This window comes from Alnus glutinosa, chromosome 10 (genome assembly GCF_958979055.1).
Source record: "Alnus glutinosa chromosome 10, dhAlnGlut1.1, whole genome shotgun sequence".
Taxonomy (NCBI): Eukaryota; Viridiplantae; Streptophyta; class Magnoliopsida; order Fagales; family Betulaceae; genus Alnus; species Alnus glutinosa.
Genome location: NC_084895.1, coordinates 25,943,788 through 25,966,517, shown reverse-complemented (window position 1 = coordinate 25,966,517; position 22,730 = coordinate 25,943,788). Strand labels below are relative to the sequence as shown.

The 22,730-nt window shown below is 38.9% G+C and overlaps 1 protein-coding gene and 1 long non-coding RNA gene across 3 annotated transcripts; one reads left to right on the top strand and one right to left on the bottom strand.

Moving 5' to 3' along the window:
* Positions 1-327: 327 nt before the first annotated feature.
* Positions 328-14,918, bottom strand: LOC133879619 (F-box protein At3g54460). 2 transcript variants are annotated; one of them, XM_062318253.1, is made up of 9 exons: positions 14,261-14,918; positions 7,472-10,078; positions 7,151-7,364; positions 6,787-7,068; positions 6,639-6,698; positions 6,408-6,538; positions 5,008-5,122; positions 3,633-3,781; positions 328-612 (listed from the first exon to the last, which is right to left on the bottom strand). In XM_062318253.1, exons 1-8 carry the CDS (start codon positions 14,740-14,742, stop codon positions 3,635-3,637), a joined length of 4,038 nt encoding a protein of 1,345 aa, XP_062174237.1. In that variant the 5' UTR covers positions 14,743-14,918; the 3' UTR covers positions 328-612; positions 3,633-3,634. The 2 variants fall into 2 exon arrangements, with proteins under 2 accessions (XP_062174237.1, XP_062174236.1); XM_062318252.1 differs by lacking the exon at positions 328-612 and having other exon boundaries at positions 3,502-3,781; positions 14,261-14,917.
* LOC133880285 (uncharacterized) lies at positions 11,308-13,297 on the top strand. The gene is made up of 5 exons (XR_009902229.1): positions 11,308-11,737; positions 12,071-12,151; positions 12,239-12,273; positions 12,388-12,449; positions 13,015-13,297. It is a non-coding gene; the product is annotated as an uncharacterized LOC133880285 (long non-coding RNA).
* Positions 14,919-22,730: the final 7,812 nt, after the last annotated feature.

Here is a 22,730-nt window from a genome sequence, read left to right as displayed (position 1 = left end):
ATTAAAATGTTAAACTACAATTCTATCATAAGCGTTTGCAAACCACGTTTTGAAACCGTTAAACTAAATAGAATACTCTAAACGGGTAAACTGGTTCTATTTCTTTTCACTGGAAAAAGAAAATTCTCCACATCTCGCGTTAGTACTTTCTTATGATATTCTCTCTTTACATTCCATGGAATTAATTTGGCTTCAATATGCATCTTCACTGTACTAAATAACCTCAAAACATGAGTTTTCATTGCTTTTCCTGTAAGGACTGGAGTATACAGAAGAAACAAAAACATTTGAGAGAGAGGGAGGGAGGGAGGGAAGGAGGAATAACACTCAGATTAACGAGACATCCAACTGTATTCATTCTTGTTTGTTTGAACTGACCCATATACAACTCTATCACATACCCAAATTAGGGAAGATTCAAGTGCCAAATGCCTCAGTGAATTCCAAGACGGCGAGACCCCATGTGAGAACACTCGAGGAGCAAAAATACTTAACAAATCAAATAAATCATTTGGGCAAAGTGATGAAATAGGCCGCCATATCCTCCAAAACGCAGCAGCAGGTGGAGTTCTTTATCATCATCCTCCAATTTTTCTTGACAATCCAACAAAGCTGTCCGTACAAAGAATAGGCAATTTAGGGAACTGGGTTTCTAGGGACCCCTTGTAGGCAAGGACTAAGGACCAAGGAGCAATGAAACATTAGAAATCAGACTTGGATGTGCAGCAATACAACACATTGCAATTAGTGTTGTAAAAAGCAAGCCTGAAACTTTTAACACTTTTTTAGGGAGACAAGCATGATCCAGAAGAAACTCCAGCCATATTGTTTGGTCGTGAATTTCTTTTAAGCGAAGGCAAGGCATGTATCAAGAAAAAATGAAAAACAAGAAGCAACTCCAAGAAATAAGCAAGAAAGTGGACAGCATGTGTTGAACAGCTAATATGCGATTTTGACATTGTAACATGTGACAAGTGAATAGGAATTTTATTAAGAAAGATAGGAAGGGCATTGCATATCCCAAAGTACACAGAATTTATACAAGACATCCACCCAAAAAAAAATGCATTCTATATCATGGCGATTAAAACACAGTGCTTGTGTAAAATTTAAGGAGATATAAAAAGTGGGGCTAGCCAAACTGCCCCCAGCAGACCTTACCGAGCTGCCTGGTCGGCTCCCAACAGGCTCCAACTCAGGGTCGGTAATGGTTTTCCAAATTTTGATTGGGTCGAGTTGGAATTCTGAATTCATTTTTGCCAAAAATAAAAAAGTAAAAAACCCAAATTCTGACCCTACTCGGTGATATAATTAAAAATAAAAATATTTGATATATATATATACATATACTTATTTTTAAAAAACCCACACCCCCTCCATGTGCCAACAAATCTCCTCTTCTTCCTCGCCTAGCTGCTCCTAGCCTCCTCGACTCCATTCCCATTCATAAACCTACCTCTGCCATCACCATGACCACTGCCGCACCCCCTCCATGTGCCAACAAATCTCCTCTTCTTCCTCGCCTAGCTGCTCCTAGCCTCTTCGACTCCATTCCCATTCATAAACCTACCTCTGCCATCACCATCACCACCGCCACCTAAGACCACAAAGATGTCCTTGCCCTTGGGTCCCGAGTAGGAGTGAGCAAATACCCGCAGAACCCGCACCGCCCCGCAGAACCCGCCCCACCCCGCCCCGCGAAGCCTAAAACCCGCACCCATGGTGCGGGTTTAGGGGCGATTTTTGGGCCCCCGAAGCGGGGCGGGTTGCGGGGGGAGCCCTTAAAATTTCGTGGGTCCCCGCCCCACACCGCAGATTTTGAAAAAAAAAAAGGGGGCAAAAGGCCAATTTCTTCTCTAACCTAACCCTAACACTTCTCTTCTCTACAAAAAAAAAAAAAAAAAAGGGCCCTCCCTGTCTCCCTGAGTCCCTAAGCGCGGCGCTCGCCCCACGCACGGCAGCAGTCACCGGTCACTCGCCTCACGGCCCTCGGCCCCTCACCAGTCACCGGCCCTCACACAGTCACGCCCTCACGACTCACAAGTCATGCCCTCTGTCACTCGCTAGTCGTCACCTCGCCGGACGCATGGTCGCACGGACACACATCACAGACTCACACACCGACAGGCCGCAGAAGAGGAAGGGGAAGGCCGGAAATCCGTTGACTTCTAGTGATTTCTGGCGGGAAATCCGGCGATTTTCCGGTGACCCGAGTATGTTTTTTTGACGATTTCAGTAGGTGTTACACGGTGGATTTCTCTATGTTTCAACAGAAAATCCCTAGGTAATTTCTTGTGATTTGGTTTAATTAATTTGGATTATTGTTAATTTATTTGATGTAGTGATTATGGTTGGGTTGTTGATGATTATTGGCTGATTTGGGTGAAGTTTCGGTGATGGGTATTTTGTTGTTGTTGATTCACGGCTGAACCGTGTTTGGTGCCTCCCCTGTTTCAGCCCGCCGGTGTATGTGTGTGTGTTGAGTGTTGTGGTGTAATTTCCTGTGAATTGATTTTAGCCTTATTATACTAATTGTGGAATTGTTACTGGGTTTTAGCCGGTTATGAGAATTGGTGATTAAGTTCTAGAAATTTGGTTCTATTTTTTTTTTCCCAATTTTTTTTATGAATCATAACCCGTGGGGATCCCCGCATACCCGCGGGGATCCCCGCCCCGCAACCCCGTCCCGTGCGGGTGCATAGGGTAATCTGCAGGGTGCGGGGGAAGAAAAATCCCATCCCCGCCCCATGCTCAGCCCTAGTCCCGAGGATTGTACCTGAACCTTGAGCAAACCCCACCCCCCGCGGGTGAAGGTAGGCTCGTGAACTCCACCGCTTGAAAGCCCTCCTTGCCGTAGAGGTAGTAGATCTGGCCTAGCAGTAAACTCGAATTTCGAGCCAACCCAAGATTTTCGACTATACATGAAATTCGACAAAGTTCATCTCTGCTCGGAATCCATTTTCTTATTACAACCCCCTTCTGGTTGGAATTCAGAGACCACCCAATTATGACCCGAAGCGGTCGGTAACCAGCCCAAATAAAAAGAACAGAAGAGAAATATAGGAACAATGGATGTTTGCTAAAAATTTGGCAATAGTACTAGTCATGTGAGTTGCAAGTTCCACACCTTGATATATGTCATTAAAAATGCTGATTACTCACCCAAGAAAAAAAAAATTAATTCTAAACTCGGTGCGAAATTGCTATGGCAGTGGAGGTTTTGACATTCATGGCAAAAATGACATTAGTTTTGATCTCACAGTCAATGGAAGAGAAAGAATTTCTGATATATATATATATATATATTTTGATAAGTAATCAAGATATTATTAAAAGCGTAGGGGAGCCCTTGTGTACACAAGATACATAAATTTATAAAGTCGCGAAATATCTTACCATGCGGGCACTTAAGGAAGACAGTTTTGAAGACACAAAGAGGTCTTAAAAATTAGAAAGCACCTACACTTCACTAAAAATTACGTGGAAGAAATGACTAACAAATTGCTCATTGTGAAATAATTGTATTAAGAAAGAATGAGAGTGGCAGAATGTCCAAGAATATTTCAACCTATCACTGTACAAAATAAATAGATAAGTCATCACGACAATGTGGTAAAAATTACTTCACAAACCATTACTTCTTTGGGTTAGTGCGCACAAAACTAATCTGAGAGAGATAATTGCTTTCAGCAAAATCATGTACTGTACGATGAGCTCGCGGTCCCTCGCGATCAGGTTTTCCACACTCTTCCTTCAAGAGTCTCCTACACTCATCAGCATCCTGAAGAAACATGAGGCAAAAAGCTTTATATAAATGACTTATAATTTTTATTTTTTAGAGGAAAAAAAAAAAAAAAAAGAAGAAGAAGAAGAAGAAGATAGAAAAGAAAGGAAAAACTATAGCACAATGTCTCTAAAATAAAAGATATAAAAAGCTTTAGAAAGATAAAAAGGAAGGAAGAAATAAAAGATAGAATAACCAGAAGACCAAGGTATGTCTCTAAACAAAATTAAAAATGGATCCTTGTGCGATAAAGATGTGAAACACCATAATGCAAACAAAGTGCCATTTATAAGATTGTGCCTTACTGGTTTGCCAGGACCTAGAGAGAGAGAGAGAGAGAGAGAGAGAGAGCAATTTCAACAGACGCCGAATGTTAAAAGAGACCAATTTCAATACTAGATTTCAATTCTAAAAATCCTGGTTCTTTCTGACTGCTTCATATAGTTCTTTACATCAATAGCTTGTTAACCAAAATAAAACAGAAAGCATTTTTTCATTCCACTTCATGGAATCTGGTTATATAGCTTAAATAAGATATCGATACTTGGGAAAAAAACAAAGTGGGAGAGAGAGAGAGAGAGAGAGAGAGAGAGAGAGAGAGAGAGAGAGAGAGAGAGAGAGAGAGAGAGGTTTCACTTGACTTGACTCTTATTACATAGAGCATAACCTTTTTTTTGCCTGATGGCCCAAATGAGGTAAAAAAAAAATGATAAGTAGTCGCCAAATATCATTAAAAGCATAAAAGCGTCCTTCAAAAAAAGAAAAAAAGGAAAAAAAAAAAAAAAGGCATAAAAGCGTCCCTAAGTACGCATGAAGTACATAAGAGAAAGCACCTAACTAGAATGAGCAAAAAGAACAAGAAAATCACTATAACTTATTGTTAAAGGAGAAACACATGCAGCTATCCAAAGATGCAAGTTTTGAAGAAAAATGACTTAATTTCCTCTGACGTCCTCTCCCGGTCCTCAAAACATTTGTCATTCATTTCCCTCCATAAACACCATAAAAGGTACATACGCATCATCTTCCACATAGCAGAACTCCGCGTGCTAATAACATAAGGAACACGGCACATGTATAACATAAGGAGCATCTAATAAAGCATATGGAACAAAAGAACGTATGTATGGATCATGCAGCTGGATTGTTTACAAAAACAACAGATCTACACATCTTGCCTATAGCATATTACTATGCTAACATCAAGTCCCAGTCAATGATACCTGTAAGAACCCAACCATTTGCTCTTCAATTGTACCATGCATTGCTAAAGTTTCCACATGAATAGGACGAGTAGCACCCATCCGATGAGCACGACTTATCACTTGTTCCTCCATGCTAAAAAGGTTTCAACCAACAGGACAAGTCAATGTCATTGGAAAAGACAGACCAATTATTATGTTTAAGGAACTATAGAAAATCTATGAATTTTGCAGCAAACTTATAGATTGATGAAACATCACAATGAACCAAACATTAGTTTTTATCAACCTAAGGTCAGCAAAATTTTGACAGAGAGAGGTGACTTATGTAGTTTCTGATTTTATTTTTTTTTCCCTGGAGCATATGTAACTCATTTAATCAGAATGAAATACGTTATACCATAATGAATTACCTAATAACAAAATGAATTATGATAACGCCATTTGGTAAACACATAACTAGGCAGTTCTTACAAAGTATTCTATACCTTTTACATAATATGACATTTGGTAAAAGTAAAATATTAGGAAGCATTTGAAGAAAGATACTAGGATGTGGTGGTTGTGAAGAAACGGCAAAAACAATTCAGTGATGTTATCATGATGATGACTGCTGTAGAGATGAATAGCAAAGCAACAGGGTGGCGGCGGCAAAGGTGCTGGGAGTTGCTCCAACAGAATTGCTTCCAGCATCAATGGCAGTGGTGATGGCATTAGCTTACAGTTATACTGGTAATAGTCATCTGGTGGTAATACTACAATGGTGTTCATGACCCATGGATGCCGTGACAATAGAATGCCATGATGGCTGTCACTATGGTAGCAGAGAGATGATGATTCAAGCACAAGATGAGATCGTGGGGGCAGCAGTGCAGGTGGTTTGAAAAACTTGGAGGTAAAAAGAGAGTTGAACTTTTCTCCGGAAGATGGGTAGAATGAATACCAAAATTCAAATTTATAGTTTGGAGAAGTAATGAAATCTTACTTTTAAAATTAATGCAAATACAGTTCAATTGGAAGAATTCATTACCAAAAAATGCATTCTTTATTCAACTAGCCAAATGGTACATTATTGACTACAATGCATTTCAGAAAGAAAAACTAGAAGGCCCTTAAAGAAGAAAACTTTTTTTTGATAAGTAAAGTATATTCAAAAAGAGCAAAGGGGCCCAACCCATAGTACACAGGACGTATACATGAAGCCCCTAATTCAAAGAAAAAAGAGAACACCTATCTATAAACTCAAAATAAGAACACTCATGCATAAACTGAATTTTTCTCTCTCCCTTAAAGAAGAAAACTAAAAAGTCCTTTCCAAAAAATATCAAAATCTCTTTGAAATTGGATAATCCCTTTGAAGTCTAGACTCTCAAATTATTTAGAATAAAAAAAATGCACTAATGATTAAAACAAAGACTTACCTTTTGTCCCAAATTGGTTCCATTAGAAACACATGCGTTACAAAGCTTAGATCAAGCCCCAGTGCAGCACTCCCATCCATCAAGAGCGCAATACAACTTGCATCATTCTGGAATGTGGTCAGTGCCTTCATCTGAACCCGTGAAAGTGAATTAAACCAAGAACATGAAAACAGAATTTAGACAAGATTTGGGGGGGGGGGAGGGGGGGGGCAGGGTTAGGGAGAAATGTACCTTGTTGCTAGAATGCATTGGACTATACATCCCAGCAAATTTAATACCTGCAAAAGATAACTGGCCACAGAAATGGGATTCATCAACTATCAACTGTATGAAGGGAACCACACAAAGCCGTTCCTAGTCTATGGTATACAACAACTACCTGCTGCTCAATGACATGAATATGCTCAAGAAATTGAGAAAAAATTATGACTTTCTCTGGGCCAAGTTTCTCAGTATTGGTGCTTGTTCTGGAGAAGTTATCCAGTAACAATAACTTTGCATCGCTCATATGCGAGGGAGAAAGTAGCTCACCCATGCACTTTTTGCCCTCACCCATGTAGTAACCAGCCTCTCTATTACCTTCCAGCAAAGTGTTCAACTTCTGTACAAGGTAAGTGACCTTACTGCTAGATGTTGATTGCCAATCAGGATCCCAGTTATCCTGTATAAACATATAATACATATTGGTAAAAAAGGAAGTAAAATTTCGACATAATTCAGCTTTTCCTTATAGCTAAGCCTGCCTGTTTGTATGATGGTTGTAACTCAATAAGATCTTTGGGAACAGGCCATTTCGGGTTAGGATTTTCTGCCCGGGTTAGCACATCAGGAGTCTCCATCTCATATAAATTACCACATCCAGGATAAGTACACTTTTCACTGTCCAAAGCGACACAATCAAGGCACAAAAGATGCCTACATGGCGTAATGACAGGTAAACGGCACCATTCCTGACATCTAAGAAATAAAAAGGTAGTCGAGAATCAGTGATTCCAATGCGATTTAAAAATTGTAAAAATCAAATAATAAAAAAGACACATGAAGCCTCAAAAGACAGATATTACCTGACACAGTTCCCACCACACAGGAGGTTGCTTTTTATATGAGCATACTCTTCCGAAGTAGGATCAAGATCCTTTTCAACTAAAACATCCATCGTTTCCTGAATATCTTGACCAGCGTCTGTCACTTTAATATGTCCAGCCACACAACAAGATAGCCTGACATTTCTGACAGTTGCACTTCTAAACTTCCACTGCTTGGGATTCAGTAGACTCTCAACATGAGAAGGATCATTCCAGTCGGCCATTAGTATATTGCGCCGCACTGTAACTATTAGTTCATTGTAACTTCTTGCGTGTTCCTCAGTAAAATTGAGAAAAGTAACTTTCTTGATGCAGGGTGGAATACTATGCAAATCCATCTTTCTTGCACTAATCATGCACTTATGAAGTAAATGCAACAAACGTGACCGTCCCTCCTCCATCCCTGCTTCAAACGGCCTAAGAATTCCAGCTTCCCATGACTTTTGATTCAGTCCAAATGCTTCCTCGCGAAGGAACTTAAGCAATGGTTGAAGATGTGACAGTTGACTGTTGGGAGTGTTAGGAGTTGGAGTCCCCGTTAATATCCACCGATTTGAAGCCACCAACGACACAGCCAACTGCAATTTGTTTGTCAAGTTAACACTAGAGCCAAGGCTGTGTCCCTCATCTAAGATGACTCTAAGCCAATGCACTTGTACCAATACACTTCTCTTACGTGGGCCCCACTCTGCACTTAACCGATTAAAAGTAGTTATTACAATATCATAATCCCAAGCTAGACTGTGTGCAGCAGGCTTCCTATGATCAGCCCAAACAAACAAACGTAATTGACCAGGACTGACATGCTTTTCAATTTGAGTTTTCCAATGATCAACTAGATTTGATGGCACAACAATTAAGGTAGCTCTGGACAAATATAACCTGACAGAATCCAGTGGCTCACAGAGAGCAATCCTGAGAGCAGCCACATCAAAGACCAAGTTGTCAAGATCTCGAGGATAATACCACCTACAAATACCTTTTACTTCTCTCTTTATGAGACCAAATGCTTGGAATATTTTGTAGAAGCCATGGGCATTTCCCACAGGCACAACAGAAGTGCCTAAGTAAGGACTTTGTACGCCAACTGATTCCATTTGTGAGAGTTTGTTCAAAGAAAGCTTAGCCAACCAAGTCAAGGCTTTCTTTGATTCATAATTTATCAAACGATAATGCTCTCTAAGCACACTGGTGAAAAATGAAACATTCTGTTCCTCACCCCCAGAAGTTCCTTGGGTGTAGAATCCTGGTAAATGTCTTATTCGGCTGCAATTATCCCAAGATTCTTCAGGAACGCTACAACTCTGGTATAGAAAATCAGGGTTCATACTACAAAACCATGCTGCACTAGCATTAGATACCCTAGTTTCTCCAAGCTTCCGCCACTTGCGACAAGCATCGCATTGAACCCAGGTGTCATTATACTCGAGATGATCTGCGGCAGCCCCCCCAGGCCTCTCGCAATCATTTAATACTCCATGTAACACACCAACTTGCTTTTCCTGAGAGCAATGTTCAGGATCAATAGAAGTATGCTTCCTTTTACTTGAATTTTTACCAAGCTTCCTTTCTTTAGGAAAAACAGTTTCTCCTTCATATCGGGAAAAAAGATTTTTCTTGATGCGGCCCAAATCTCTAGAGCGTCGAACCACAGACATTGCTGGCTCAGAACATGCAGATAAAGGTGATTTCTTTCCTTTATTAGGACTTGACTCATCAAATCCTGCAATCTGCTCATCAAAAAGTATTAACCTGACTCTTTTAGTTGAGGAGTGGTTCAAGTCCTCCATGCCTCTGTGAGCATTCTGACCTACATCCCTATTGTCCAGGAACATGTTACCACCAGTGATATTATCACCACTAAGCTCATAATAGCCACATCTCTGGTCACCATTATGTGTACACCAGATTACTTGTACCCCTTCTGGTGGATCTGCTAGCGTTCCCTGTGTCTTCAAAATAAGGGAAAGAGCAGTTATAGTCTTGCCTAAGCCAGGTTCATCACAGAACATACCCCCACGAAAATCTTTGATAGTGGGAGGTATCTCGGTAACTATTTCGCCAGAAACAACATTTACATAATAACTAAATCCATCTTCAGTTGAGAGAGCCCTGAATAAAGGATGTGGCAAAATTTCAGCATTGCGCTCACGCTGCAACATCCATTGGACTGCCGCCTGCTGATGAGAAAACAGTTTTAATTTCATACATGGCATGACTAATGCGGCCAAGGATCTTAGATGGCAACAGGTTGCTGCAACCCTATAAAGGTCCATCGGGCCAAGTACAGCTAGTATCTTAATCAAAATGTCATCAGATACCTCCCAAATGCCAGATTTATAAGAGCCGTTTACTGGTATAATTCTTGAAGAACCAGACTGTCTCTCCTTCATCACGCTAGGTAAGCTCTTAAAAATTTCATGAAGTTCAAATGGCCTTCTTTTTGAAGAATCGGTGGCATTGTAATGCAGCTTACATCCAAGAACATGACAATCAGAAAGATTCCAAATGCTCTCATCAGCTCCATGAGCTTCTATACAATATTCTCCACAAGCAAGTATTGACTTTCTCTCCCCCCAGTCATAGCTGCAGAGAATGTTATTGTCCAATGTCAGCAAGGTAGATTGACAAAGGGCTTACAATTACTAGGAAAAGAGGAAGAGTTAATAATGCATCTACGAGAGTCTATTTATTTTATGGAAACAAATACACCTAGTAGGACTAACAGTTGGATGCAACGTAAATAAGCCATTCTCCAAGAAGTGATTTTAGACACACCATTTGATTGTTGTTATTCGTGATAGCCGTTTCACTACATTAAATCTGTTTTAGATATATTACTTTTGTCGCTTCTGAAACTTGTTTCGCTCTGTATTACTCTTTGCTATAATTTCCAGGAAAAATAAAATAAAAATCAGTGTACATGATTGAACATAATGGAATGTGGAACCTTTCAAATGAATCAAATGTCTTAAGAGGGAACCCCAACAACGTATCTTGAAGAATAAGGATAAAATGGACCAATGGTCCCAAAAACATGATAAAAAACTTGAGAACTGATTTCTCAATCAATTTGAAATGCCTTGGCCGTTCCTTGTTGAACAGGTCTAGAGGAAAGAAATTTGGAAGAAAGCAATTCATAAGTCAACCAAATTGGCTGATGCTGGAATCATACGGAAGTCCAAGTGATCCTGTATCAAAACAAGTTCTCAATCTGATTCATTATCACACATAAGAGACCACATTGGCTACATAACAGAACTATTTCTCAATCATACAATTGCCCACCACTTCTCTCTACCACCATATCGCAACGCCTCTTAGGTCTCAAACCCTAATCCACAATCCACCATGTGAACAAACCTTACAACTTGGGCCAGTGCCAGACGGAGACAAAACCTCACCTATATATATATATATTAAACTACTGAAACTCAATAACCATATAGACCCTAAACTCGAATCTTATCAATCAACAGACTAATAACTTCCTAGCAAATCTTTTTTGACTAGTAAGCTACACACACACACACACATAGGGCTGGCAATTTTGACACGACCCAATAATCCGACACGAACACGACACGAAATTAGCGGGTTTGGGTCTACTTTAAACGGGTTTGGGTCATAAATGGGTCGACCCGTTTATCTTGGTCTGGCGGGTCGGGTCGCGGGTCACCCGCGGGTGACCCGCCAGACACGATTAGTTTTTTTTTTTTTTTTTTTAAATTATATATATATATATATATATATATATAAATTAAAAAAAAAATGGAGAAATGGAGAATGGCGGAAATCCGGAATGGCCGAACCAAATGGGAAATGAAATTGGGGGGAAAAGTAACCGGGAAAGGAAATGGGGAAAACCGGAAAAGTAATCTGACGTTTTGTTTGTGTTTTTTTTCACTTTTCTGAACTTTTCAAATAATAATAATTCATTATCATTATTCAGTCAAAAGAATCAAAGTTCAAAAAATGTGAAAAAACAAGCAAAACGTCAAAACCAGAAAAGTGAGAAGAATCAGAAAACTGAGAAAAGAGAAACTCGAAACTCGAAAGAAAAGAAAACCCTAGCTTTTTCTTTTTGGATTTTTCCTTCAGTCATCGCCCTTCTCTTCTCCTTCAGCCTCGCCGAGTCGCCGCACTCGACGGCGTCGACGCTCTCTCTCTGAAGTCTCTGCTCTCCCCGTCTCTCTGCCAGCGTGCCGCTCTCTCTCCAGCCGATGTCGCGTCCGGTACCGCCAGGTCGGTATGTTAGTTGATTTCTATTTCTAATTTTTTATAGCCTCATTATTGTGGATTTGTGGGTATAAATTATAAAATCATAATTCGAATCATCCGATAATTTGTGATGCTTGCCTGCTTGTTCAAAATCTGTCCATAAATTTTTTTGTGAACAAATGGAAATTTTTTGTGAAGAAATTTCAATTTTCAATACATTTAATTGTAGAGATCTAATTGCAAGGGTTAGTCTTTTTCTTTTGGATGTTATAATATGAGAAGTTGTATTTTCTCCTTCATGACGGTTCTTCTTTACAAAACGCTGAATTTTTCTATTGAAATTATAATTATGGACAGATGACTGTTAGAGACGCTCTAAACTCTGCACTCGATGAGGAAATGTCTGCTGATCCTAAAGTATTTTTGATGGGTGAAGAGGTGAGGACAGTTGGAAAGAAACTAGTATTTCCTGGATTTGATGTTCGCTCTTTCTTCTTATGTTCCTGTTTTATCTTTTGAGCGCAGATTGGGGAATATCAAGGATTCAAGGTGCATACAAGGTTAGACTTCAATATTTGAAGAGATGAATTCGTAGATTTGTATTCCTGTGAAGACCAGATGTCGACTTTATACATTTGTCTAACAATCAGCTCTTTATCTTCAATTTTGTATAGATATCCAAAGGCTTTTGGGCAAGTATGGTCTTGAGAGGGTTCTTGATACACCAATTACGGAGGTTATTTCTGTTTGACTTGCCCTCTATTTGTTGGTTCATTGGTTGCTTCTATATTTGGTCAAGTAGATTAGTGATGATCCTGCAACACCATATATATATATATATATATATATATATATATATATATATATATAATAAAAAAAAAAAGTTTTATGGTGTTGACTCAAGCACGCTACTACCCTCTAAAACCCTAAAAGGGCATAATTGAAACATCTAGTAGAGTTCAACATATTAAAATTAACCTCTTGTTTTTCCAAGAAGATGATATCAAGATAATGTGGTTTCTACTTTCTGTACTCTCTCTCTCAAACTAACACACACATACATAGAAGTCTTGCACTGAAGGATAATGGGTGTTTCCTCCTGGGATAATTTGATATGCTAATAATTTTGAACACAACTTTTGGTTCATTTATTTATAGTGCATTTTTCAGTTTATAGCTATCTTGATGATGTTCAGTTTCTAATTTTCTTTGTAATACTTGTATGTTGTTTTGGTTGGCCTTGCTAATTTATTTCAAATCTTTCATTTCCTCTTAGAATCTCATTCTACCTATCGCTGCAGGCAATTGACCGTCATCATTAATTCTGCTGCAAAATCAAACTATATGTCTGCTGGCCAGATATCTGTGCCTATAGTTTTTAGAGGGCCTAATGGTGCTGCTGCTAGAGTTGGTGCCCAACACTCTCATGCATGTTTTCTTTAAAATGCTGGAGCTAAAAATTTGACCTGAATGCTTGGTGTTGGCATATCTAGTAGTTGCTTCATATATCACAGTTAAACTTAAATTGCTCTTTTGCCCTTCTTGATACAATGATTGAATGATACTTGTGTTGGAAATTTGGAATTTGAGGTCTTTAGACTGATTCATGCATATAGTTTGTTCTAGCCAGGAAAATCTCAATAATTTTCACTTCAATGGGATAGCAAGCTTTGAAGCCTCATTTTTTTGGACATGTTTAATGCATTAGACAATTTAGACAATTTTAGTCTTTTTAGAGTTAGGATGAGCTAAACGGGTTAAACGGGTCGTGTCGACCCGGTATGCTAAACATGTCGTGTCGGGTCGTGTCGACCCGTTATGACCCGGTATGCTAAACGGGTTTCACGGGTCGTGTCGGGTGACCCGTGAAATAGCCGTGTCGTGTCGTGTCTGGAGCCCCGACCCGTTAACATAAACGGGTCGTGTCTGGGTCTAGCTTAAACGGGTCGCGGGTCTTAACGGGTCGTAAACGGGTCGTGTCGGGTACCCGTTTTGCCAGCCCTACACACACACACACACACACAGATATATATATATATATATATATATATATATATATACTTTGGTGTGCTCTTCGTTTTTCGGGGATAAGGGGGATAAAACTATGGCTTTCTTCTCTGCCCTTGATGAGGATCATAGGCGGTGGGATATGATTGAAGATTGTGAGCTTTAGGGGCTTAGGGTTGGGTTGTTTTGTGGGCTGTTCCTTGTCGGGTCGATGGCGAGGCTGTTGCTTCTTGTATACTCCGGGTGTACTAGGGGCGCCTTACGCTGTTTTTTTAATAATATTGCAATTACTTATCAAAATATATATATATATATAAAATCCTATTGCTATTTGATTCAAATTTTACCAGCTCAGCACTTACTGCTAAGAGAGATACAATAAATTGAGAAAAGATTAAGAACTTCTAAATTGTATCAATTTTAAGAGTACTTGTCTCTTAAAAGAACTAATTTTGCTAGTATTAATTTGTTTTCTCTTAGAGTGAATTCAACAATGCACACACAATCGCAAAGTTTCAACAAATGCAAATAGCACCACACCTCAAGTGCCGAAAAAGCGCTCCGGCGATCCCACCGGACCTCGGAAACTGCCACCCACTCCATGCCACGATCGGCACGTACACGTCCACCAGTACCACCGCCCTCACCTCACCATCACCGCCACCACCACCACCGACCCAAACCACGCGCGCATTGACCTTCACACACCTGTGGACCACCAGCGCGTGGAGCTGGTGCACCACGCTGATGCTCCCGTGCACCTGCCCTATCTTCCTCACCTTCCTCCTCCTCTTCTCCGGAACGACGCCGTTCCGCTCGCATTGCTCTGAACATGAAACTACTGAGAGCACGATGCCGTTTTGGCACCTGAACCCGACCTCCGAACCGTCCCCGAATATTTCGCAGTGAGTGTTGAAACGCGGCGTTTCGGGGAGTGGAGGCGGAGGAAGATTGACCGTGAGAACGGTGCACAAGTACCCGCAGAGCTTGTGGTCGAGAAACGAGTCGTCGTCGTCGTCCATGGGGATCGAGAGAATTAGGGTTTTGGATTTTGAGGATTCGAAGAGGCGGTTTATTTAGGTAATGTTTGGATTTGGTGTGGGGCCCAAAGTGGGAGGTTGTTTTATATTGTGCATGGGTTTTTATGTTGGGATTTGGGGTTGATGGTTTAATGACCGTCGATTTTAGGAGGTCTGTGGATTGGGGAGGTTACAGAGTGCGCGCGTTTCATGTTGCCGCCGTAATTTGACTGCGCTGCGGGTTTAAGAAGAAGGGGGTGATTAAGAAAACTAACAGGAAAAGTAAACTTAACCTCTTCAAATTATCATTTTATTATTAATGCATTCTCAAAACTATTAATTGTGTCAATGTTTCTTTAATGATAAAAATGTCTTTTATAAAATTATTAAAATAAAATAAAATTTAAAAAAATATAAAATAACAAAAATTTATTCCAAAAAAATAATAAAAAATTAAAACTGTTTTTTTTTTAAATAATAATAATTTTCAGTTTTTTTTCCTTTTTTTTTTCTTTAAAAAAATTGTTCTTTTTTGTTTTTTTTTTTTAATTTAATAAAAATGGTTTTTTCTCATTTGTTTATTTTTAAATAAATTTCAGTTATTTTTTGTTTTTTCATTTTTTTTTTCTTTAAAAAAAAATTGTTCTTTCTCGTTTTTTAATTTAATAAAAACTGGTTTTTCCTTTTCCTTTTTCATTTGTTTTATTTATAAAAAATAAAATAAATTTCATTTATTTTTTGTTTGCTTTTTAAAAAAAAAAATTAAAAAATTAGTTCTTTTTTTGTTTTTTTTTCGTTCTTTATTTAATTTTATATATATATATATATATATATATATATATTTTAAGTTTTTTAGTTTTAGTTTTAATTTTTTGAATTTATGAGGACATTTTTGTTTTATTCAAAAAAAATTATAGTCATTTTTATCTTTTTGTTGATCTTAGGGAGGACATTGACATTTTTTGATAGTTTAGGGAGGGGCATTGACACAATTGGTACTTTGGGGGATACATTGACAATTGAGTGGTAATTTGAGAGGGTTATGTGTATTTTTCCTAAACTAATATAACCCTCTAAATCACTTACAAAAATAAAAAATAAAAATAAAAATAGCCCTCTAAATCGAGTTGGAAAATATATTTTAAAAAAAAAAATTAGAGTATTGTTCTTATCTTTTGAAATTATCTTTATTTTCAATTTTATAAAAACATATCATTCAAAATATTATATTTCTAGGTTTTTTTTTTCGCACGTAAAAATTAGAGCAACCGAGATCTATTGCAAACCAACGATATCCAGAGGATTTTGAGTTATACTCGACTCTTTTTTTTCTTTTTTCTTTTTTTCAAATGGATCACTATCCGACAATAAAATGTCTATTAAATCAAGAGAGCGTCTACTATACGGACGGACTGTAAAACACTACTTTTACAGCCTCCGGTAGAGATTTGACACATCAGGAAAAAAAAAAAAAAAAACATTATTATTCTAATAGGATGAAAACACCGTATCTTTCAGCCAAACGGAGATCTTCGTCTCCAACAACTCAACAACTCGCCTAGATCTTGCCAACGACGACCAGATCTCGCCGAAAAACGACCATTACATGCAGGCCAGCAACTGGAACCTCCAATCACATTAGAACACCTCATTGTCACAGGAGATCACAAAAAACACAGTTAAACGCCACAAAGCCACTGGGAACTTGTCAAAGACGTTCAGTCGACATCATAAAACACCATGAAAGGCTGTTAGGAACTCAAAGCTAGTTAGCAACGCCAACTACTACTGCCAAAGAGCCAACCAACAATCACAAATCAACTTTTCATTGAGACTTGGCTTGAATTAGATCACAGATATCCTTATCCTAGATAGGAGCAGTACATACCCTGCAACCAAACGGTAGTCTTCTTCTTTGGAGCTCACTGGTAATTCTCCAGTGACACTCAAACAATGCCGACAACCACCACCACAATGGAAGAAGAACCAAATGATATTGAAATCCACGCAAACCACAACACTAGTCACCGAAGAACACAAAAAGGCACCAGTCAACACCACATAAGCAACCGAAAACTACAAAAACCACCGTTAATGGCTAGATTTCGCCAAAAGTTCACCGAAGACAAGCAAACCTGGCCACAAGCGATCAAAAACTATCGGTGACATCCATGAAAACATCTCACAAAAGATGCGTTAGTTCCTTGACTTGCCGCCCTTGCTCCCCGTTGGCCCTTGGCCCAAACATAATCTTCTTCAGTTGCCCATTCTGGTGCGAGGATGAGGTTGAACCTGTTGCAGACAACGGCAAAAGGAATCGACAAAAAATGTGCTCAACGAGTCCTCAGTTCCAATCGAAAGCACCGTGAAACTACACAAATTTTATTTTATTATTATTTTTTTTTTGGCTAAGAAATCTTCCCAGTTGCTAAAGAGGTTTCTCATTTCACTGCCCACGTGGGCTCTAAGGCGGGCGGTGTTGCCACAAAAAGAGTAAAAACACCAAAGATCGTAAATTGCTCAAGTGAATGAGTAGGGGGAGCTTCTCTCTCTAGATTTTCATGTCTTTTCTCTGGATTTCTCTGTGTATTTTGCTTGAACAGAGAGTGATTTAGGGTTTCTCTTGAGATTCTTGAGTGACTTTCCTTGATGTTAGGATTCTCTTCGGGCGGTGTCTATGTTAGGATTCTCTTCAGCTCCTTGTGCGTTCTCTCTACTCTAAGAATGGGCAGATGCCCTGGTTTTGGCAATTCCATAAAAATGTCATTGAGAGAATTTTGTTGAGCAGTGGCCGATGGCGAAAAGATCCTTTGTTTTCCTCGCCATTCTATTTGGTGTTTTTAGCCAACGTGTTAGCTTTCTATTGAATGTTGTAAAAGTAGTGTTTTGCAACCGGACCGAATTGCAGATTTTCTCTTAAATCAACTCAAATATGCTACATTACACTTTTTTATCCTCCCACCTTCATGGAATGTTCAAGCCTTCCCACTCCCCTGGCCCTTGGAGTCTTCTTTCTACCTATGTTGACATTTTTCCAACTCTTGTGGAGAGGCTTTTATCTTCTGCTGTTTGTTTGGACGAAAAATATTATTCTGTATTTTTCAGTGTTTTGTGTAACGAAAAATGATGATCAATGGAAATTATTTTCAGTTTGACTGTTAAAGCCTCTTTAATATATGGAAAACGATTTATGGTTTTTAAATCATTTTTTTGATTTAAACTCTTCATTCTTGCATGTACGATTGTGGGAATCTGTCACCCGCTAGGCATTGCAGTTTGTTGGTGGCCCAAATCTACTGTCAATAATGGTTTAGTTGCTCACTTTATATAGAAATTGTCGGGCTAATTACAAGGCTGAAAAAATCAACCGTCACATCGGACTATGCAAGGTAAGAATAAACGCCTATCAATTATCTACCTATATACAATATATTCTTCTATATATAGCTAGACTAAGGTAGAATATATGCTGCCTTAATAGACTAGGCCAGTACATATCAAGTTGTTAATTCTGCTAACATCCCCCCTCAAATTGATGTTGGACGATCAAGAAGCATCAATTTGTCAATCAGAAACTGATGACGAGGACAGGAGAGAGCCTTGGTGAATACATCAATGGTTTGGTGTTCAGTGGAAATGTGTGGAAGAATAATATCCTAGCAAACAAATGCTTCACAAATGGAGTGACAATCCACTTCAATATGTTTGGTGCACTCGTGAAAAACAGGATTGACAGCAATCAAAATAGCATTGGTATTATCAGCATGAAAATGAGTAGGAGTAAGCTGTGGAACACCAACTTCGCCTAACAACTTGAGAAGCCATACAATTTTCAAAATAGGCAGATGACATAGCCCGATATTCAAACTCGGTGGATGACTTTGAGACACGAGTCTGCTCTTTACTCTTCCAAGAAATGAGGGCATCGCCAAGAAACATACACCAACCTGTAACAGAACGACGAGTATCCGCACAACCAGCCCAATCGACATCATTAAAACCCTTCAACTATAAAGAATTCCTTGAAGAAAAAAACAAGCCACGACCACATGTCCCTTTGAGATATTGAAAAAGATGGACAGTGGCCAAATGTATCTGGCACGGAGCCTGCATAAACTGACCAACCTGCTTAACAAAAAATGAGATATCAAGTTGAGTAATGGTCAAATAATTCAAACTACCTACTAGTTGCCAATAAATCAAAAGATCAAATAAAGAATCACCACCTGCTTGATGCAGCTTCAAATTGACCTCCATAGGCGTAAGAACTGAATTATCATCTTGAAAATTGGCTAAATAAATAAGTTATTGGGTATACTTATGATGATGTAATAGTGTGCCATTTAGACAATGTTTAACCTCAAGGCCAAGAAAATACTATAGGGAACCAAGATCTTTCATATGAAACGAAGATTTGAGGCACTGTTGGAGATGCTCAATTAATTGGAGATCAGATCTAGTGATCACAGTATCATTGATAACCATAAGAAGTATAACGATCTCAAGGTCAGTCTTGCAAAAGAAGAGAGATGAGTCATACTGGCTCTAAGTAAAAGTGAAATCTAGTAGAGTAATACGAAACTTCTCAAACCATGCATGTGGTGCCTACTTCAAACCATACAGAGACCGCTTCAAGTGACAAACCTCAACAGAAGAGGAAGGAAACAAGCCAGGAGGAGGAGACATAAATATTTATTCCTTCAGATCACCATGTGAAAACACATTCTTCACATCCATCTAGCTAAGCGACCATCTTTCGAAACAGCAATGACCATAATAGTGCGGACATAAATAATTTTGGTCATGGGAGCGAATGTTTCCTCATAATCAAGCTCATACTCCTGCCGATTCCTGAGTGCCACCAAACGAGCTTTATGTCTTTTGATAGAGCCATTAGCACGTAACTTAATGGTGTAGACCCATTTGCACTCAATCAGCCTAACGTCAACAAGAAAATGGACGATGTCCCAAGTGTAGCTGTCCTGAAGAGCCTAAAATTCATCTTGTATAGCTTGGCGTCAACACTCTTTAGTAGAAGCCTAAGAATAAGACTTAGGCACATAAGTAGTATCAAGAGTAGCCTAAAGAGTGGAAGAAGAAAAACCATACTAATCCGGGGGCCGAGAAACCCTAGTAGACCGGCGAGGCTCATGCAAGACAGGATCAAGTGGTGGTGCAAAGCAAGGAAAAGGTAGTGGGTGATGACTCTGATACATATTACATAATACCTGGCTTGAAACGAGAAGGAGTACTAGACACGTCATCAAAAGGAGGAAGCAAAATAGATGAAGAAATAGGATTATGATGAGATGAAAAGAAATATTGATTTTTTTTAAAAAAAAATCACATTGCTAGAAATATGAAGCTTATTAGCATCTACATCACAACACACAAACCCTTTATGAGAGTTACTATAGCCAAGAAAAGCATACTAAACATATTGAGTAGCAAGCTTGTGACAGTCAATGGGAGGTAAGTGAACAAAACAATCGCAACCAAAAATATACAGAGAATTATAATCAGGAGGAACACCAAACAAATAAGAATAGGGAAGAATCAAGATGTAAGATAGGAGCAGGTAGATGATTAATCAAATATACAGCCGTAAATAATGCTTCCACCCAAAATCTAGGAGGAACAGAAGATTCAAGTATCAATGTACGAACAACATATAAAAGATGTCTATTCTTACACTTAGCAACGCCATTCTGTTGAAGGGTGTAAGGACACAAACGCAGGGAAATAATATCCATATGTTGGAGAAAAGATTAAAAAGCATGAGATATGTATTCTCCCAAAGACTCTGAGCGTAATATCTTAATACATGTAGAAAATTTGGTTTCTACATAAGCAACAAAATTTTGGAAGGTGGAAAACACATCATCTTTAGAACGAAGAAAATAGACCTACGTGAAACGACTGTAATCGTCAATAAATGTCACAAAATACCTGTATTGAACATGAGAAATAAAGGACTCATACCCCAAACATTAGAATGAATAATTCAAAACACCAACCATGACTACTCTGCAAAGGAAAAGGTAAAGATTTACTTTTTTTGAGTTTACAATGGGCACAATCAAAAGACAAGGAAGAAATCTCATTTGTATTACTTGAATAACAATGTTTCATAAGATGTGTCAAAATTACAGAGTTGGGATGACCCAATTTCTTAATTCTCATGCCAAAAATGGCTATTATTATTAGTAATAGCAGAACAACCAACATAAATTGAACGAGGAATGGAAAATGACTAAAGAGGAAGAAGACTTCCCACTTTAGGCCCCTTTGCTATCTCCTGTCCTGATGCTTGATCCTGCACACGACAACCAGAACGATCAAAATGAAGAGAACAATTTTCTTCTACTAATTGTCCAACAGAAATGAGATTGGCAGATAAATTAGGAGACACGAAAATATTGGAAACACTCCAAGATTGCACATGACCAGAACATAATCGCCTAACCAAAACTCCACGCTCACCACACTAGAATTCCGCAGAAATTGTTGACACCCTCAATAGAACTGTCGAACAACAGTTTTAGAGCCCACTGGAAATCACTGACAGCACCACCAAAATTGCCAACATCTTCAATAGAACTACCGAACAGCAGTTTTAGAGCCCACTAGAAACTGTCGAACCAGAATTCTTCACAACCAAAGACACTCCAGCCGACAACCACTAAGCAATGTAAACTGCCGCTACCCTAAAAAACTACCAAGAAACCAAGGATTCAGCCAAGCAGAGAGAAATCCACGAAAAAAATTTGTGGCTCTGATACCATGTCAATAATGGTTTTCGTTTGAATGTCTCTCCATGTGAGAGTTGCTCACTTTATATGGAAATTGTCGAGCTAATTACAAGGCTGAAAATTAGCCATTCCATCGGACTATGCAAGGTAAGAATAATTGTCTACCAATTATATAGCTATATACAATATATTCTTCTATATATAGCCAGACTAAATAAGGTAGAATATATGATACCTTAATAGACTAGGCCAACACATATACAACTATTAATTATGCTAACAACTACCACTGAAAGTCCCTTGAATTTTGGTATCCGATTGGCGGATTCCGGTGGCGGCACTGGCTAAATTTCGGTGACATCCGACCACCATCGTCGGATTTCAACAGACCAGATTTTGGCGAAACTAGTCGGAATCTGACCAGTCTGGCCACCTTCACCAGAATTCAGCTATATTATATCAGATTTCGGCGAAACTGGTCAAAATCTAGCAACGATGGCCGAACGTCACCAAATTTCAGCAGATATTTTTGAATTTTGGCACCGGTCAAATTTCAGTGGCAGTTGCCAGAATCAGGTGAAAGTGGTCGCAATCATCCCGGGCAGTGACAAAATCTTGTCATCGGTGGTTTTTCACCATTGGTGATTTTTCCATAAGAGCTAAACGCCGAAAAATATTTTCTGAAAAATCATTTTTTTTAAAAAATGATTTCGTTGAAAATATTTTACTACAGAGAACATTTTACGTCGAAACAAACAAAGCATTCCTATTGAGTTCAGATGCGGAAAGGGAGAACTCATATCCCCCTTCCTCACTCTCTCCTTTATCTTTCTTTATTTTCTTTATTATTATTATTATTATTTTGCATCTTGGGAGTCTAATTTACCCCACATCCGTCCACTCGTGTCGCCATCATCTTTGTAAGCCTATGATCAGGGGCGGAGCTAGCTTTTGCAATTTTGGGGGGGCCAAATTGAAAAAAAAAATGGGGGGGGGGGGGGGAAACTAACAAAAAAAAATTATGGATAAAATTTTTATTTTTTTTTGGGAAAATCTTGGGGCTTGGAAGGTCAGGCCCCCAAGCTTGGTAGTAGCTCCGCCCCTGCCTATGCTCCATCCACCTTACTCCCTTCCACCGCACGTAGGGTACACACGCCAAAACCTTTTTTGCCTCATGCGGTAGATCATTGGCTTCCCTCCCCATTCTCTTTCAAGTCTCCTTAATCATTGCCCCTTTTG